The 20,278-nt window shown below is 45.3% G+C and overlaps 1 protein-coding gene across 10 annotated transcripts in view; it reads left to right on the top strand.

The window, feature by feature from the left end:
* The window catches only part of FYN (FYN proto-oncogene, Src family tyrosine kinase), a 212,018-nt gene that overhangs the window by 172,431 nt on the left and 19,309 nt on the right, over window positions 1-20,278 (top strand). For 7 of the 10 annotated variants that reach the window (XM_064598013.1, XM_064598012.1, XM_064598008.1 and 4 more), the window contains 5 exons: window positions 1,769-1,933; window positions 2,355-2,510; window positions 4,907-5,086; window positions 6,820-6,896; window positions 6,995-7,148. In XM_064598013.1, coding sequence (XP_064454083.1) covers window positions 1,769-1,933; window positions 2,355-2,510; window positions 4,907-5,086; window positions 6,820-6,896; window positions 6,995-7,148 — 732 coding nt within the window. The remainder of the gene's footprint in view (window positions 1-1,768; window positions 1,934-2,354; window positions 2,511-4,906; window positions 5,087-6,819; window positions 6,897-6,994; window positions 7,149-20,278) is intronic. The other 3 variants (XM_045865344.3, XM_045865345.2, XM_045865338.3) reach the window with 2 other exon arrangements.

Here is a 20,278-nt window from a genome sequence, read left to right as displayed (position 1 = left end):
TATATATGTGCATACCCACATACACATATTTTATATTGTTCTTCAGGACAATAACAAAACCCCAAAATAGCACATGACTTGACCTCAACTATTGCTCTATGTACATTTGTTTAAAAAAAATGTGTGTATAATTTTTAGCACCAAAAAAAGCAATCTTTTGAAAATGGCAATAAGAAATGCCTATCAGTTGATCCTGGGCACTAATGAAAAAGTGAAAAAATTAACAACACTTGGAGTACTCGTTGATTAGGGCATTGGGTAGCTTTAGGTTTACATGGATTCTAATGAAATACTTAGTAGAAATGAAGCAGACTATCTCCCTGAGCTTAAGCAACATCCCCAAAATGCCTGCATGTGTAAGGATTTTTCAAATGCCGAAATATATTTCATTACAGCCAAACATCAGCAGGATCCCCAGGGTTTGGATCATTTGAAAATATTGTGTTGGAAAGGGCACCTTAATAACATCGTAAAGCTGGAAGGAGAGGAGGGATATGAAGAGCAATAGATGTTTTTTCATCTTAAAAAAAAAAATCCATCTCAAGTTAGATTTGTTTTTATATTGGCTTTTGCTCTTCCCTCTTTCTCTCTCCCACACAACAAAGTGCCTTTGAAATATTGACACATAAATAATTTCCTGCCTAAACATCTCAGAACCTGACTCTACCAAAAAGAAAGGAGTAAAAAGTAACTTAGAACTGGTTCCCAGAGAAAGGACAACAACACTACATATGATTTCCCCGGGATCTGAAGGGCCCCCAGTGGGGTGTGGTGGGGCGGGGCTCTGTCCACCTCACAAGCCAGGCTCTCTCCAGCCTTTGTCACTGCCCTGGTTCCTCGTGCTTTGTTACCTTTTCTTACCTGACAGATGTTTCACTTGGCATTCAGGCAATTCCCCCCCCCCCCTCACCACTGCTAGATTCTAAAAGGTATATTCTTAAAAAAAAAGAGAGAGAGAGAGAGAAGAAAAAATTCCAAATAACCCAATAGTGATAACTTTTTTCCTTTGTCTTTTTCATAGCAGATAGAGTGCTTTCACATTCTTGAGTTTCTGCAGATTTCAGTTTCCTTTCTTTCTGCTTTGAAAGCAGATTTCTAAAGTATACATTGGAGACTGTTATAAAGATTTTTTTTTTAATGGAAAATATCAAAGAAGCGAGAGTATCTGACTGGTAGAATAGTCAGTTAAAATGCCAAAGAAATCCTAGAGAAATGTGACCTCTTTTTTCCCCTGCCAGGTATAATCTTCAGTCTTACTAGTTTATAACAGTCTAACATTCTATGGAAAAAAATCCTGTACTGAAGTTACAATTTTAAATATATTTAAAGCAAAGAAAGTCCCTAAACCCTTGATATTAGAGAGGGAGGGGACAGTCGTGCTGACATTCTGTAGTCCAAAGGTACCTTTTGAAATCAGTGGAGGTATTTTAGGGTTCCAGAGACATGATCCTAGCATATTGGGCGGAAAATGTTTTTCTTCCTTAGTGAGTATAGAAACCAAAACAGCCGTACCTGTACCCGTATATTTGTGTAGCCTATATTATACCTGGAGGCACGGAGCAGTTCACATCTGAAATGTCCTCTGTCCTACCTCCAAGGAACATGTTTCAATGTGTGGTGTCTAATCTTCCAAGATATGTGCAGTTCTCTGCCGATGTAGCACTGTTTTGAGCAACGCTGTGCGCTCGCTGGGTTTGTGCGACTATAAGTGTTGTCTCACGTGTTCTGCTTTTCTCTCCCTCTCCTGCTGCTGTCCCCACTCCATCAGAGAGAGCCGCAGGTCTCTGCTGCCGCCTAGTAGTTCCCTGTCATAAAGGGATGCCAAGGCTTACCGATCTGTCTGTCAAAACCAAAGATGTCTGGGAAATCCCTCGAGAATCCCTGCAGTTGATCAAGAGACTGGGAAATGGGCAGTTTGGGGAAGTATGGATGGGTATGCTGAGACTCAATTTTTCTGTTACTAGCTCTTTCGTTTGGGAAGTCCCAAACATCAAAGATGGAAGGTGAAAAATAAAGACTTTATGATCCAGAAGAAGGTTTAAATTACTAATAGTGGGGAATTATACCTTTGATTTGGATTTCAAAATTCTGGAATTTCCAAAAGAGAGATAGTGGTCAAGATTGGCAGATGGCTCAAATTATGCTATGATATGAGTTTCAATTCATAAGACAGAAAATAGTACAAGGAATGTTCCAGCCTGCACAAATGCCTTGCCTTTCATTTTCAAGTGCAGATGTTTGCCCAGTGAAATCAGTGTCTCCTTAAAGGGGAAGTCACCTTCCATCTTTCCTAGTGCATGCATAATTATGGATTATAAGGACTGTGTTTTCTTTATTAATTCCCTTTCCTGTAGAGAAAGCTGATGGTTTATGTTTTAACTTAACTCTGATTGCATCGAGTTGTACCCCACAAACCTCTGGATTGGCTAAAGATGCTTGGGAAGTTGCACGTGATTCATTGTTTCTGGAGAAGAAGCTGGGTCAGGGGTGTTTCGCTGAAGTGTGGCTTGGTAAGGCAGAGGGCACATTTCATTTTGGCTGCATTTCAAAGCCAATTAAAAAGACAGTTTGGGGCAAAAATACCCACACAGTCATTGGGACCAAGACATCTAACCTGGGTAGCTAGCTAGGCGCAGGACATCCAGATTTTGAGAACATGGCGATACTTTGCTGTACTTTTCCATCCTTCTTCATATGGTTAATGAAGGCAGGCTCACACAGAACAAGAAACCAATACAATAAGAATCCGTTGTTTCCTCTTCCTAAGGCCTAGGAAGGTAAGATATTATAGATGGGTTACTATAGGGAAAGACCATGTGCTCAATGGGCCTGGGTTTGAATCTTTACTAGCTGATTAACATGGGCAAGGGGCTAATTTAACCTCTTTGAGCCTTAGTTCCCTCATCTGTAAAATTGGAATGATACCTACTTTATAAGATTGAGGATTATATAGGACAATATACTTAGAGTCCCTGTGCATAGTAGATGCTCAGTAGACACTCCTTTTTCTCTTAATTTGGTTGTCATGTCGTTGATAAGGCTAACTGCACTGGGCCTCTCCCACTGCTTTTATAACACCCTTTGGGTCAGTTGCAGCTTTGCTTAGAGAAAATCCATGATTTTGGCCCCACCCAAACACATCTGTCAGTGAGACAGATGTTGGTGCTTATGGAATCCTCCTTCTTTCCTTCTTAGAGTCAATTAAAAACAATAAAGATAGGTACTGTTGCTATGTGTAGTTGTAGGCATTAGGGGTGGTCAGCATTAAAAGATTTAACACAGTTAAAGCACTTGGAACAGAACCTGGCAAGGAATAAGTATTACATAGATAGAGATATAGCAATAAGGTTAGAGATAGACACTCAGACATATACATTTATATGTGTATGTAAGCTACTATATAGTGAGTATATATAAATATCTTTATGGCCTTCCTCTCCCTCATTCACCCAATTTATAATTGAAGTTGTGGATGCCAAGGATTTTAATTCAATCACTTATACAGTCAGGAAGAATCAGACATTATACAAAAATTTCTTTTCAAACTTTATAATTATCAACTTTAAATCATTATACCATATTATTAAGAATCTGTTTCCCACTGAACATAAAACATCATGTTATGGTAGTTCAGGATCAGGATGGAATGCCAGTGAGACTAACTGGGTTGTTATTAGAGAAGAAAATCTCTATTTAAAATTTTGGGATGCTAACAGTACTTAAATAGCAAAGACCACTTACAGATTATCAGATTTTTCCATTTACATTTAGTGGTCAGATATTTTATAAAGTTTGAATTAACTCTTCTTTAAGCCACTGTTCTTTCATAACTTAGATTTTTATAGGTTGCATTTTGTAATTATATGAACCATGTCTTGAACAGGGTGACAAAAGTTTACAGAATTTTTTAATTCTAAAATCAATTATATTAAATATAAAAATCTTAATTTAAACCAGTTTTCTTTTCTAAATAAAAAAGGCATAATCTAACTTAGCAGATTTTTCTGTTTCCCTTAGAGTTTTAAGTCAAAGTCATAGGACTAATAATGGAATACACATTGAACCTAGATTTTTTTTTTCTTAATCTTGGGGCTGAAAGAGATTCAAAAGATAATCCAGTTCCATTCCTATATTTTACAGATGAGGCAACCAATGATCATAAACCAGGCCTGTCTCTGTACCTACTTGATTTTAACATGTTATGCCTAAATATTTCTGTTCCCTCTTAGCTGCTGTTTAATGTTTTCACTCTTAACTGATAGAAGCTATTGTTCTTGTGGTTGATCATCAGTAAACCTGAGGAATTTTCCTTACCTGGTTGAAGTATGGGGCAAGTAGACCATGAGCTTCTTGCCAATGCTCATCAGCATACTTGTAATCTTACTTATATATCAGCTGTTCAAGGACTCAGTCAAGTAGCCCATCCACTGCAAACAGTTAAAGTCTAGAAGTAACCTCCAGACATCCTCAGTGTGTTGCCATGTTTTTTTTAAATGATGGAACTTAATCGAGTTTCTTCCATGCTGACTCTACTACCTAAGGGATAGCTATGGGATGGCCTGGCCTGTGCTAACCTTTGGACTTTCATCCTTGTAAAGAAGTATCCAGAGCTTTTGGTACCAATTTGTAATCACATGGGTGAGCACCAGAAAAGGAAAGTGGCACATATCAAAATAAAAGTTACAAGAATTATAAACCATAATGTAGTGATAAGGAAACACATTTTTCCTATTGAAAATATTTGACAGAGTCCTTACATTTGATTGTCCTTGTTCAACAAAAAAAAAGATACTAAGTTTTTCTAAGTTAAACTCTAACTTTATGCAAGTAGCTATTGATTTAAAAGCTTTTTTTTTCCTATCGAAAGAGGATCTTGATTTGACTTAATATTGTGCGATGTGTGCAGGTACCTGGAATGGAAACACAAAAGTAGCCATAAAGACTCTTAAACCAGGCACAATGTCCCCGGAGTCATTCCTTGAGGAGGCACAGATCATGAAGAAGTTGAAACATGACAAGTTGGTCCAGCTCTACGCGGTGGTGTCTGAGGAGCCTATCTACATTGTCACTGAGTACATGAATAAAGGTTGGGCCCCACCTCACAGTTGACCCACAGGGTTGTTTTCAGGCAGGAAATGGCAGTGCTTGCTTGCTTTTTTCCTAATTTCTGCATGAGCCAAGGATTCCCATCGGGAAGCACAAATTGTGTGCTCATTAATGAGAACATTTTTTAAAAAGACCATGACCTTGAGCTTGCCGCCCAGATCCTTATGAAATGCAACACCTTCTGCACGTTGCATGTGTCAGGAGTCCCAGCTCCTGGCCATAATGAAAGCATTCATTTTTAATATCAGGGGTGGTGTGGAGAGCTATGATCATTTGCTATCATTTCAAATGCCATGGGCTAAATTTCCTTTTTCAGGGTTGAACAGTTAATATCAGACACAGGTCTCTGGACTCAGTTTAGTCTCCATCTTCTCAGCACCTTTGTTTTTCCAGCTCTCTTCTTAAACATCAGATGAAGAAAGACATGCTTTTAAAGAGCACATTTTTTTAAGATTGATTTATTTATTTGAGAGAGAGAGTACAAGTTGGAGGGGCCGAGGGAGAAGGAGAGAGAGTCTCAAGCAGACTCCACGCTGAATGCAGAGCCTGATGCAGGGCTCAATCTCACGACCCTGAGATCATGACCTGAGCTGAAACCAAGAGTTGGACGCTCTACTGACTGTGCTACCCAGGCATCCCAAAGAGCACATTTTATTCTCATTCTCTCTCTTTCTAATCAAAGCATTATTGCCAGGAGTAAGGCCAGAGATCACTTTGTTTTGGAAAAATAGACAAAGCAAACAAGAAACAACTTTAAAAGGTACCAGAGGACACCCGTGTAATTTTTCCTTTCCACGTACTTTCTTTTTAAATCTATTTGGAATTCTTTTTTTCCTGGCAGGCTCTTTGTCCTTTGTATCCAGGGTTATATGGTAAATAACTTTGTGATTAAAGCATGAAAGCAATCACTAATGACCATTGTGGGCCTCCAGCCTCTGCTCATGATTGTTTCAGCTCTGGTGTCGGTCCTGAGCTCCTGAGGCTGGGTTGTCCCAGTGACTCTGAAGCTTCAGCTATTTATTTCAGATATCTTTAAGGTCTGGCGGGTGCTGATCTAGCAGGCGGAGCTACCTGCCCCACTCTGTATTCCTCGAATATTCTTTCCTTGATTTAAAATCTATAAATAAGCGAGACCAGTGATTCTCAAACTTTGCCAGGTGTCAGAATCACTCAGGGGGCTTCTTACAATACAGGTTTCTGGGCCCAGCCTCCAGAGTGTCTGATTCTGATTCTGATTCTTGGGTAGAACCCAAGAGTTTGCATTTCTAACAAATTCCCCGAGGGATGCTATCCCTGCTGGTCCCAGGAACACACTTCCGGAACCACGCGGCTGGGCAGCATCTTCCCCGCGTCACTCCTCCGTATGGGGCTGCTGGGGGATGAGGCTGAAATGGTGCAGCTCCCCATGTGTCCCCACGTGTCCTTGTTTGTGACATACAGGGAATCACATCCCATGTATTGCGATTTTATCAAACCTTTGCTGTCCTTAGAAATGGAGTCGCCATTGTTTGTTTCTGAAAGATAAAACTGCTGCCTCTCAATGCACAGTTTTTTCTACCCTCCTTTTTTTTTTTTTGTATAAATCTTTTCTTCATTGATGGCATTATTCATTCAATCACCTCATTACTTCTAATAAGAAAGCCAAATACAGCCCTTTGTCAGGCATTTTTATCTTTCAGAGTAAATTGAAATGGTTTTATGTTTTGTTCACAGGAAGTCTACTTGATTTCTTAAAAGATGGGGAAGGAAGAGCTCTGAAATTACCAAACCTTGTGGATATGGCAGCACAGGTAGGCCACATGGCCCTTTGACTCCCACCTCAGGTTTAGCGACGTGTAAGTACATCGAGTCATGGTGTGACATGTGTCCTGTTCCTTGGTTCCCACAGGTTGCTGCAGGAATGGCTTACATCGAGCGCATGAATTACATCCACAGGGATCTGCGATCAGCAAACATTCTAGTGGGGAATGGACTAATCTGCAAGATTGCTGACTTTGGATTGGCCAGATTGATCGAAGACAACGAGTACACAGCAAGGCAAGGTGGGCATTTAAATAGGATGGCTCGTGATCACATCCTTGAGAGCAGTCGCTTACTGCACGATCCTTCCTCTCTCCTTCCCTTCCCTTCCTCCAGAAAATATTTGAAATGGCATTCTTCGGCTGAGGTTTTTCTTCTTGATCTGGCAGGAATGTGATAGCTCTGCAGGTGGGAGACTATAGTGGGTTCAACAGATGGGCAAGATGTTACTTTTTGGTGAGTGAGTGTCCACCATTGTGGTCTTCCTGGCTTATGCTGCCCTCCTCACGTCCAGGCTTGGGACGCTTTGCCTTTGGGGAAAGAGGGCTTTAAAAGGCCAAAAGAGAAGTCAAATAATAGCTTGTCATTCCCTCGAAGTCTCAGCAGAACACACAAACATGCTCATTGGAGAGTTTAATCAAGGAGTTATTTATAAAGGCATGGGCGGAGTGAGGAAAACCAACACGGCATAGTGTGATATCCTAGAGCTAGTAACAGCCACCCACCGAGGCCAGAAGGGCAGTGGGGAGGGGGCTGCCACCAGAGCTAAGAACGAGAGGCCACATTTGGCAGAGAAAGACCAGGCATGGATCGGGCGATTCGTACCTGAGCTCAGCCTTCGGGCCTCCTCCAGATGTCCTGCCCAACCTGGCGGGAAGCCAAAAGTCAGAGGAGCCCACTGATGAGTCCAGCTGGGTCAGGAGCCGGGAGAAGAGCAGAAAAGGGATCTAGAAGAAGGATAGAAAATAACAGTGTCACCCGAGCAGCCCACCCCCTCTAAATCATCTCCCTCCATTCTTCCTCCGCCAGAGATTTGTAGAAATCAGGCTCTAGACTAAACACATCCCAAACCAGCAGCCACTCTGGTGGGGAGCTTTTTGGCTACTTTTAGAGCACTTGATGCCAGGGAGGGAATTCCCAGGGTTATCTTCTACCACCCTGGATCATGCACAGTGGTAAGCAGGTAAGTGTGTGGAATGAAGTGTGTTGTTTGCGGTTGAACATAGGCTTCTCCTATAGAACGTAATGCTCGCGTCGGAAGGAGGGGGTAGGCTTCATGGCTGTTGTTTTTAAGCAAGCCTAGGCACTCTGAGCAGGGCTGAGTGCTGACTAGAATGCACTGCAGAACAGTGCTTTCTGCTCAATTTCACAGTGGCCACCCTGGAATTCCAATCCTTTCTTTCTTTTTAAATTCTTTGATTTCACACCCGTTCTTCCGTCATCATTCTCAGCGGTCTCAAGTGATGAGGGGCATGGTTAAATGAAGACCCTGGCTAGCGCAGATACCGTCCAGATGCTCAATCACATGTTGGTCAGACAGCTCGGCTCTTTGAATGTCCCCAACACGTGGCAGTTCTTGTCCTGGAGCCAAATGCCCGCACCGTGAGCATGCCCACACGCACACGCGCACACACACACACACACACACACTACTGCAGGGTCAGATGGCAGGCCGTGTCCCTAATCAAAGGCACACGGGCAGCTGCGATTGGCACTGGTTGTCCAGAAAGAAGTGTGGACGTGATTTTAAGTCAAGGCGAGCTGAGAGGGTCTGCAGTGTCACTGGGTCTGAGACCTGGCCCTAAATGAGAGCTCACCCCGCGGCAAACCCATTACATCCCAACTCACAGACCCAGAAGGAGGCGGAGCACGTAAAGGTTTGGAGACATGAGTATTTGATTCGGGAAGAGGTGAGATTGGAGTCAGTCTCAGCACTCGGTCATGAAAGCATCCTTGCATGCGTGAGTAGAGTCCTGGTGCCAGATGGGGCAGTCCAGGATTTGTCCCTCCCCTTCTCCCAGACTCTGGACTCTACACAACTTGTGGTTACAAATTCTGGCCTTGAACCATCCAGAAGGTGGCAGGGCAGAAACCAAGGATGTTGACAGGGGTGCTGCTGACAGGGCTGGAGGTTTAATCCATGGAGTGGGGTCTTCTGGCTGTGGCCCTGGATGCCTGATACCCAAGGGGAAGGCGTGTGAGAGCCCCTCACCAGTTTCCCTGACAGCACGCTTCTGCTATGGAGCATGGCCACAGTGGCCACCCTCAGCCCTGGCCATCACGTCCCACCCTCGTCCCCTGCCAACTCTCCCCATCACCCTTCTGGTGGCTTCCTAACCCCCACCATCACTGTCCCACATGCTGTCCTGAAGCCTTTTGAAGGATCAGCTTCATACCCTTTGTACCATGTTTGCTTAACTTCCAAATAGAGCCCCACCCATCCCTCTTAAAATGCTTTTTGCTTCTCTCTTCCCTTTCACAAATACCTTCACATCCATGCCAGACATGGAAAGAGATAAGTAAGGAGAAGTAAATGATGTGGAGAACTGAACTTGGGGAAAAACAAAGGTTGTGGGGCTCCAGGATTTGCAAGGAGAATTAAAAAAATGGTCTCCTGCAGCAGAGGGAAAGGAAGGAGCTGGGGCGTTTGCAGGGTATCTGCCGAGAGCCAGGCCTGAGAGGGTAAATGTGAAGAGTGCAGAGGGAAATGATAGAAATCATTTCTATCTATTTCAATCACCCCTCAGAGGGGTTAAGTAAGTTGTACAAAGTCCCACAGCTAGTAAAAGGGCAGAGGCAGGATTTGAGTCTGGGTATGGCCAGCACTGTTGCTTCTGCTCTTATAAGCTGTACCGACTGCCTCTCAGCAAGACAGTCATTTAAAAGACAAAAACTAAAAACTAAGATTAGGCATGAGTCTCATTTTCCCTTTATTTTATGGGAACGTTTTTAAATGGGGGGCTTCTAACGTGCATGTGTGAGGGAGTTTGAAAGAGCTTCATATTCCAGCTCTGGGACAACCCAGCTGTTTATAAAATTCCTCCCGAGGGTCTGGCCTGCCCCGGCCTCTTCATGAGGCAGAAAGGGCCTGGTGTGTATCTGTTAGTGTGCTCTGCAGATGGCATGCGTGCTGCATGCTTAAGTTTCTGCTGGGGATTAATCAGCTCCTCCAGACAGCTGGTCCATGTGCCTGATCATATTTACAAGTCGGGTTTTATGGTACCCACAGGCCACGACCAGGATAAATCTTGATTATGGAAGTGTGGGCAGTGTTCAGAAGCAAGTGCCAAACACAGGTATTTGGGGACTGTGAGGGACAGTTGTTTTTCAACACAGTTGTGGGTTTCCCATCTAAGGGCACACTGAAATGCCTGTCACCATACCCCCTGCCCCGGGTGGATGTGGTGACATTTCCCAGGGCACAAGTAGAATTGAAATTTGGACATGTGTTAAACAGCCCTTCCTGTGTTCCTTTCCTCCTACCACTCCCTACCCCGCTGGACTGTAAGCAGAAGCCCATGTCAGGGAGAAGGTCAAGACCAGGGTCAGAGCCTGCAAGGGTGGCCCTCTGCCAACAGCCTTCTGGAGGCAACCCGAAATGATTTGGTATTGCTCTCTAGTACCTGTATGTTCCCTCCATTGCAGCTGATCTTCTGTAGTCAAAAATACATTGCTAAATTCTGTCCAATCAGGGTCTCTGAGTAATGCCAGCATTAATTATTTGAATGCCTTGTCTGGGAAAGGGGCTTTGCTAAGAGCTACTGATCTAGGGAAGCCTGAGACTGCACCAGGGAGGTCTGCAAGTGTGCAGAGAGACATACAGGAGCGGCACCGAAGCCACATAAAACCATCGCCTGGGGCCTTGGCCAAGTTAGTTAATTTTTCCACACCTCAGTTTGCTTATCTGTAAAGTGAAGATATATTTTACCTGCTTTGTGCTTTAATTTTTGCCAAGATAACTAAAAACAGTATATGTAAAGTGTTTAGCACGTGCCCAGAACATGGCAGGTGGTAAATAAATACTCCTGTTATTATGTCCTGTACAAGACAGTCCTTGGGGAATAAACACAGGCAAGAGTGGACGGTAGACACAATGGAAAGGCTCAAACACTGTGCTGGAAAGGGAGAGAGGAAGCAAAGATAATTCCCAGGTAGTCAAATGCAAGTATCATGAGAATGGAATTGCCAGCAACAGAAATGAGGGAGTCCAAAAGGAAGAGCTCATTTTCAGAGAAAGGGTGAGTTTGGCTTTGGGTTTGCTGCGCTTGAGGTGGTTGTGGTGGTATGTCCCAGTGCAGTGACCAAGCCCTCCCGGGTTACCAATGCCATGGGTGCTCCCCTCCCAGCACCTCCCTCCACTCCTCCCCTCTCCGCTCACACTGGCCTCTCACCCCCACCTGCACCGTCGCCTGAGGTCCACCCTCAGCCACCTCCCTACCCCAGCATCAGCAGAGCTAGCCCCAGCCCCGCCTGTGCCGCGGGCACCCGAGGCTCCACTCTCTGTCTGTCCTCACACGTCCACACCTTGCCTCCTCCCATAACCACCAGCATGGGCAGCTGTCACCAGGCCTTGCTTTCGAAGACTCACAGCCCCTCCAACCATCAGTTCCTTCAAAGCTCACACAAACAGACAGGAAGCAGTGGGAAAATCCTTGATCGACTCCATTTTCTTCTTCGTAAGCTTTCAGGAAGCTCAACGCTGACTAGTTTTGATTTAAACCTTAAGCCAAAGACTTGGCTTGTGGATAAGAACCACTTGCTTTTGTGGCCACTTATTTTTTATTGAGCCATAACATACATACAATAAAATGAGTAAATCTGAAGTCTACAACTCAGTAAGTTTTTACACATTCGTCCGCCCCTGAAACCACCTGCAGGTGAAGACACAGAACACCGCCAGCACCCCAGAAGCCCACCTCGTGCCCCGTCCAGCAGGTAGCCGCTGTGCCCGCCTCTGTCAGCAGGGATTCCTCCACTGGTGATGGAACTTCACATAAACCAGGCGTAGAGTCTTCCTCCCCCATGTCTGGCTTCTTTCCCACCATTATGTCTCTGAGGTTCATCCATGTTGCTGCACGTACCAGTTCTTTCCCTTTTATGGCTGAGCCATATTCCCCTCTACAAATACATCAGTTTCCCTCTTCTACTGGTATTTCTGATTTGGGGCCATTATGAATGAGGCTGCCATGGTGGTAGACAGAGGTCCTCCTATTTCTTGGATATATGCCAGGAATAAAACTGTTAGGGACGCCTGGGTGGCACAGTCGGTTAAGCATCCGACTCTTGGGTTCAGCTCAGGTCATGATCTCAGGGTCACGAGATAGAGCCCCTTGTGGGACTCCATGCTCAGCACAGAATTTACTTGAGATTCTCTCTCCCTCTCGCTCTGCCCCTTCCACTCATGCTTGCTCCCTCTCTCAAATAAATAAATAAATCTAAAAAAAAAACAAACAACCGTTAGTCCTACAAGCCTAGTTAGCATTTGTAGATACTGCCGAGCGGACTTTGCGGGCTTATCTTTTAGGGTCTAATACAGGGTTACTGTGTTATGTGCTGGCGGTGTACTTCCTTCCAGGCTGCAGATGGGGCCTAGGATTCAAAGTTACACGGCCTGGGTTTGAACTCACTCACTTACAAATCACTTGACCTTTGTGAGCCTCGGTTTTAGCATCTGTGAAATGGAGAAATGAAAACAATTACCTCACATAATTAGTACAGGACTACATGATGTGTCTATAAAAGCTCTTCAAGGGTTGTGAAATATAAAAACCATTCTTACGACCTGAACTTTTTGTGTTTGATGTATATTGTCCTTGAAAAGTATCTTTCTTTCTTACCTAAAAAAAAGCCTGAAGAATCAATCTTTTAAGAGGAAAAAAAAAATGAGTTGATTATTTTCCAGCCTGCTCTGTTTGTCTGGGCAGTCATGGCTCTGTATTCCCTTCCTGCCCCGAGGGCCCCAGAGACGCCAGCAGACTTTCCTTCTTCTCATTATTTGCTTTCTCTGCTGAGAACTGCCCCTGCCCCCACGCCACCTCTGTTGTTTCTCACCTTATCCACTGAGTATCTGGTGGGCGTTCTCAGCAGTCCTGCTGGTTGTTCATGCACGTGCGCATGCACACACATAAATGCATGGGCACTGTTATAGCAATTCTCCCAGGTGTCTGTGGACCCAGTCGTGCTGCCTCTCTAGAGAGGTAATTTGGCCTGAAGATCAGCACAGAGCACATAGTAGGTATTTAATAGATGTCTGTGTACGGCAGTGAAAATAGCCAAAATCACTGTCACCGCTGCACACTCTTCCCAGGCAGGCTCTCCTGCTCTCTGAGCACCGGGCACAGCTCTCTCTGGGAACCGGATACTGTGGTGACCGCAAGATCCTCCAGAGAGGATGGTTTGCTACACCAGCACCCCCTGCACACAACAAGAATGTCTTTTGGGTAATGGGAAGCACAGGAGCTTTGGAGCTAGACGGTCTGGGTTCAAATCCTGGCTCTGCCATTTCCTGCTCATGGACTTTGCATAAGCTCTAGCCTCAGTGAGCCTTAGCTTTCTCATCCTTGAAATAGGGTTGGTATTGGTCACGTTTCAGGTGGTTGTGAGGATCAGAGAAGAAGCTGTTGGTATTATTCACTCCTTCCACTGCTCCTGGCAGCACTTAGCTTCACGTCTTTCTGGATAGCCAGACCCCGCTTTCCTTCACACACACACACACACACACACACACTCTCTCTCTCTCTCTCTCTCTCTCTCTCTCTCTCCCCCTCTCCCTCCCCACCCCCAAAGATGGGAGGGACTGGATTGGTTAAGAGCACGACACATGAAATCAAATGATCTTGGTGTGAATCTTAGCATCGCTGCTAATTAGCTGTAAACTTTGAACAAGTTCCTTAACCTCTCTGAGCCTTCATTCCCTCCTCTGACAACAGGGATAATAATAGTTATCTACATCACAGAATTGTTGGATAGCTTTCCTGGGAATATGTGTAAAGCACTTAGCACAAAGCAAATGCTGAGCTGATAGTTGTGTAGTTATAGTCAGTTGTAGTAATAGTAATGTCACTACTAGTGATCTGGTGGGTTGATAGTAGCTGTTAGTGTGTGTCTCTCTCACTGCGTCCGCCCATCCCTCCCTCCCTCCCTCCTACCTGCCCCTACACACACACACACACACGCTTACACACACATGCATGCCTGCGTGCAGAGCACACACCCCCTTGGTCTTTCCCTAACTGCTCCCAGCCAGGTCACCTGCCTATTTACCCTCTCCTCTCCTGATTTGAATCATCACAAAGACAGGAACATAGAGTTGCTCTGTGTGTTGGTTGTTTTTTTTTTAAGGTCTAAGTTAACAACAGGATCGTTGTTGGGGAAGTAAATGTCAAGGCAATTTAATCTTTGGATCTTTGGAATGTGTGTAGAAACCGGGGCTTTCGTGACTTTGTATAAGACCTGCTGTGAGTTTAGGTTTGTGTATTAAATAGAAGAAGAAAAATGTGTCTGTTCAAACGCTCCCAGTATTGCAGATTTAAGTTGAATAGATTATTATCTGGAGGAAAATTCACATATAAATTAGACTGCGAAGAATTCATAATTGTTGCAGTTTTCATGTTAATTATTTCATGTTAAAAAATTGTTACTGCATAAATTAACACATTCTTTCATGGTGAACATATTTTAGAAAGATTTGTTACTTTAATAACTCTTTGTGTATTAGAAATCCCAGATGCCTGTACTAATTAAATATAATCAGATTTTGGATTCAAAAAGCACAGTAGCCATTTAACACAAACAAGGAGGCAGCTAGGTTGACAAACACAGTCAGGAAGAAGCGTATCCCTGTTTCTTTCAAATTTCAAATTTCAACAGTTCAGAACTGTGAATTCAGTTTCTGTCCTTCCTTTGTATTACAATGACTGGGGATTATCAGACTCAGAACACCAGCTTTCCAGCTCAAGGGCTCCTGCAGAATTATTAATCAGCCTCATCTGAGGCCTCGGTAATCCGGTGGCACATCAAGGCTGGTCTCGCCATGAGATGCCCTCCCTCTGCCCCTGTCGGCTCATGCGCTTCTTGTTCTCTGTCAACAACAGCGTTGCAGTCCCCACACAGTGTGCTGTGACCTGAACTGGAAATGTCAGGGAAGGGGAGGTGGGCGGGGAGACCTTTTAATCATTGGATTTAATCTAATTCTTCCCATACTAGAGAAGCAAACCATCCTTTGACAAAAAGCAAATCCTTTCCAAAGAAGCCATTGTTTTAAGTCCTGAGCAGGAAACTTGTTTGTTTGGACTGACCCTCTGGCCCCCAGAGTTTACTGTCTGCCCCGAGGGGCTGTCTGGTGAAATCCTGGGGAACCTCCGGGCAGAACGTCCTGCCCTCAGCCGGGTCAAAGCCAGCCCTCCCGCGGAGCTCGCGGGGTGCATGCTGGAACCGAGCCTGGTTCTGATCCAGCCTCCCCGATCCCTAGTTTGGTACACTTCTGTCACGAGGCAGAAAAGCACCTTCATTTGTATTCTGCCGCTTCCAGCCCCGGGCTTCCATGGCATTTCCGAAGGGATGCTTTGTTTCTCTGCTGAGCCACCCTGGAGCTGCGGGGGCCAGGTTGACCGCCAGGGAGGGTGGGTCATTCTGCCTGGGAAAGGGAGATGAATTGTGCACACCATCCATTTTCCACACAGAAAGAACATGCGGAAAGCCAAAGATCACCGTGAAAAGAAAGGGGCTTTACCTCACTCACCCCTGCCTACCCCAGACTCTCTTGTAAGATTAAAACTACAGGAAGGAGGTGGACTCACTCCTTCCACACCCTGACAGCCCGGGGGGAAACAGATGGGACCGCTGTAAGCCCTGATCACTGACAGCCCGCTCCTCTGAATATCTTTCCTCTTTATCTGCACTGGGCAGTCACGTGTTCGATTCCGTGTGGGTGTCTTTCTCCTTTGTGCTGTCTTGGGCAGAGCAATTTGGCGGTTGTTTCTGAATGGTCAAGAGCATGTCCTTGATCTGCGCGTCCCATGTTTCTTAGTAATCAGCAAGAAGGAAGCAGATGGTCACCCTCTGTGATTTTAAAGTGTGTAAATAGGAACTGCAGACTGCCATCAAACATCAAAAATGTCACTTGGCTTCCTCGTCTTGCTTTGCTGGCAGAAGGAACTCCTTCATTTGCATCATCTGGATAATCAGGGGCAGGCAGTGCAGATGAAAACTGCCCCACATTTGGAAGCCTCCATTTCTTGCAGCTGAAGGAAGGCACACGGCAGCATCTTGCTAGTCTCCCCAGTGGCACAGGCACTGTGTGGGGGCAGTTTGAAAAAGCAACCCCAAAGTGGTTATTGTCTTCTGCATATCCTCTCTTCCTTTGATTTCTTGCTGACTCCCACCAAAGCCTCAATATGACCACCAGCTGTTCCCAAGCAGTTCCCCAAGCCCGGTGCATATCCCTGCTGCCTCGTATACTTTGTGGCATGATGTCAGACTGAACCAGGCCCACTGCCCCTTCTGGGGGTGGCTGGATTCCTGGAATAATTTCTGCAGTGAGCTGCATCCCAGACACCCGTTTATTACTCAGGTCTGAGTTCTCACCACCCTGATCAGCAGCATACACGTGGTTAGAGAACCCGACACACTGCTTTCTTGTCTGTTACTCTGGATAAAAGTCCACAAAGGTAGTGTCCATCCAACTGGGATTATGAATCCGAATTTTTATTCTGATTTTGCTTCTCTTTTGGCTCTTGGAAAGCCAGAAGGATCATTAGTTCTAGAATAGTTCTAGAATAGGTAGCAAGATTCCTCCTTTACCCACTTCCACCCAAGAGAACCACTTACACAGGCCTCCCCCAACGCAGTCTATACTTCAAGCAAAGTCCTCTTGGTGGTTCTTAGATTTCCTTCCTGAAAGTAAGGGGACCAAATACCCATGATTGCGGGAGATGCTAATGAATTTCGTTCTTTTGTGCTGCTGGTGTGAGTTCTGGGTTGCCAGTGGTCACCACTGGGAGGAGGAGGGTGGTGTGGAGACAAGCAGCCAGAGCAGCCTCCCCTCGCCTGCTGGCTCCCCCACAGATTACAGAAGTGTCACAGCTTGCTTTCTGTTCTCCTCCACATGAGGCTGCGCTGCCCTTCCCAGTTCACCTTCTGCCTGCCCTTCCTCAGCCATAGGATGCCAGGCCTAGTGCCCTGGCTGCAGCCTCATCCCCTCTTCTCCCTGGCGACTGGGTTTGCTCCCCCCTGTCCTCTGATTGTCCTGATTAGGTTTTCAATACCCACTGATGGACCTGGCACCCTTCTCTATCTGGTCCTCCATTCTGGGCCTCCCTTGAGACTTTCCTCACCCCTCTCAGGCTGAGTATCCCTTCCATGGAGTCAGCCACACCAGACTTCGGATCCGCGCCCAGCTAATCAGTCCTTGTCTGTGCAGTGTCCAGGCCCTGCCTCTGGCCCTTGGTTCTTGTCTTCCTTGGCTGAACTTGTCCTTCCTCCACCCATATCCCTGATGGGACAGCACTCCACCCTCTTCTCCTCATTACCTCCTTCCTTCCTTCTCAGATTCCCGGCTCACCGTTATGCATTTCAGACGGAACATCACATGAATTCATTGTGCCCTGTACCTCTCCTTTACTTTTACTTTTAAAACATGGTGCTAAAATCTTAGGAACTTGAAGTAAAAATTTCAACAGAATGTGTCACCAGGAATAACTGGAAAACACACAGCTGTATTACTCCAGACATGTTTGGGAAATTTGAAAGTCATTCTTTTGGCCTAGTGTGAAAAATCTGAGTTTTGCTTTGCCTGGTTTTATTGGGTTTGAAATCATTGTTTTGTTTGAATAACCACAGAGTTCCAGGTCAGGTCAGCTTTGATTTTGACTCTTCTGCAGGATATCCCGTCCTAGTCCTGCCTTGTCACCCCTCCCGGCCAGTGTAATCTGCTTCCTGTTGTTGGCATGGTGTGTGAATTCTTTTCCTTTATTCCGTAGGGTAACTTTAAAGTTGAAGTACTGCACATTATTTAATTTTGGATGTAATAGTTTGCAGAGTTTGTGGCTTCCTAATTAAAGGGGACCCTGGATGAATCTTTAGTTCAGAATAACAGTGTCTGTTGTTGAAGCTAATATCTTCCCCCCCCTTGAAAATGCTCTTAGGGCACCACTGTGGTCTCTGTAGGAAGGATTTGGCTGGTTTCATTCCACAATGGCTTTGCCTCCTCCACCTTGGCCCAGTTTTTTAGCCAGAGGGGATGTTTTCTGAGACAGGGCTATAGAATTGGCCTGGTCACCAGGGGGTGGGGAAGGGTTTGACAGCCCAGCTCTCCACCAAGAGCCAATAATGTGAGCTCCCCCCCACCCCCACCAGGCCTGTCCTGGCCCCCAGGCCCCTCCCAGGGAGACCCACAGGTCACACTGCAGCATTTCAGTGTGACCACCTCTATCCAGAGCCCGCAGCCCCTGTGCACTTCTTCTTTCCCTGTCTCCTGAGCCCTCTTTTTCCTAGAGCCAGTGCCACAATCTATTTAGCTATCTGTTGGGTTTGCCTGTGAGCTCTGTCTCCCCAGCTGCCTGGAAAGGCATATGGCAGGAGGTGACCCATGCTTTGTTTTCTCAGGAGGCCCTCCCCCTATGCTGGGGGCTAAGTGTACGCTCAGTAAGTTCTCAGTAACTGATAGATGAGCGCACTGGGTTTTCTTCATCCTCTTTCCCTCTCTTAAAGTTTGGAGGCTTTGGCTAACCTGATGCAACTCAGTGCCTTTGCATTACTGTCCAAATAAAATAATAATTGGCATTTATTTAGCTGTCACAAAGTGCTAGATGGTGTGCTGAACCCCTTACATTATTTATAATTCTCACCACAACCTCATGAGGTTATCATCATCCCAATTTATAGACACAGAGACTGAAACTGGGGGAGGTTTTAAGTGGGTCACCCAGCAAATCGAATGTGCAAGCCCAGATCTGCTGACTTCGAAGCTCCTTTCGTAAATGACCATCCTGGGCCTTCACAAATGACCCCTCGATCGCAGCACAGCCCACAGGGTGGGCCCTTTTGCACTCTCACAGGGAGAGCATTTTCCTCCCTGGTTCCTGGCCAACTTGCATACACTTAGTGCAGGTGGTAGACTTGGGAGTGGAAGTCTCTGCCATTTTCATTTGAATATCTCCAATGCCATTGCCATCATCTTAATGCATGAAGATGCATAAAGTATAGTAAGTAACCAAATCAAGTAAGAACTGTTTCCATTCGAGGCAAAGAAAACAGCTTGCCTGGCCACTAGGGATATAGGACCTTCATTAACTGGAATGGATCCTGGGGGTTGGGATGAGCCATCCTGACTTAATGAATTTAACTGGTCTTCTTGTTTTCACTTAAAAACCAAGAGCATTCGGTCAGACCATCCCAGAGTATGGTAAGGATTATTTTATTCCTATAATACTAAGAGTGAAAACAATTATTAGTTCATTACACTGCTGTGTGTTCACTCTTTTCTTTTTTTTTTTTTTTTTTTTTTTGCTTTGATTAAATCTGTGTAAAGGAAGAGAATTTATTTGGCCATCACAGTGTTGGCAAATTGCTAAGATAAATTGCCTTTAGCCAGTTAAAGATTTGTTGAGCAGTTGCTCTTTAACCAGCCTTAGGCAAGGTACTGTCAAGGAATAGAAGTATAGAACATGGTCTCCAACTGCAAAGGATTTACATTCTACTTAAGAAGGTAAAAAATAACACCTGCACAACTAGCACAAAGACATGTTGGGGACATGGGCACAGCAGCATGGGATGTAGCGTTGAAGGACTTGGGCTCTGGAGCCAGACTCCCTTGGTTCAAATCCTAGTTCCACCATTGTCACATGTTCTTTGGCCTGTCATTTTCCCTCTCTGTGTTCCGTGTTCTCATCTGGAGGACAGGATTATTACTGGCGTCTGCCTCCTGCATGTAAAGTACTTAGCACAATGCTGGGCACTTAGCAGGCACTCAGTATATGTGTTGCTACTGTTGTGGCTCCTACTGTCAAGCATTAAACTGTGACTTGTAAGATTGGCTCCAAGTGCATTGGAGAGATCAGTGAAGGCTGGAGTGATCCCAAATGACTTCGTGAGGAAGGTGGGACTTGAGACGAGTAGGCTTCAGCTAAGCAGGTGGAAAGAAAGAAGACATTTAGAAACATTTAGAACAAGCGAAGAAGAAGCAGGTATGATTACACCAAGGGCAGAGTACATGTTCTGAGAAAGCAAACCAGAGGAGAAGGTGTGTTTGGGATTGCAAGAGCTGAAGTTGAATAGATAGATGGGCATGGAAACCAGGCAGGGGATTTTGCCTTGATGCAGTGGGGGGCCCACTACACGGTTGCTGAGGAGAGCATTATGAAGCTGAGGTGTA

The sequence above is a fragment of the Mirounga angustirostris genome, unplaced genomic scaffold, assembly GCF_029215605.1.
Source record: "Mirounga angustirostris isolate CCGP_5_RB_7025 unplaced genomic scaffold, mMirAng1.0.hap1 SCAF_8, whole genome shotgun sequence".
NCBI classification, from domain to species: Eukaryota; Metazoa; Chordata; class Mammalia; order Carnivora; family Phocidae; genus Mirounga; species Mirounga angustirostris.
The sequence above is the reverse complement of the archived record's forward strand: the minus strand, read 5'-3'. Positions and strand labels throughout refer to the sequence as shown.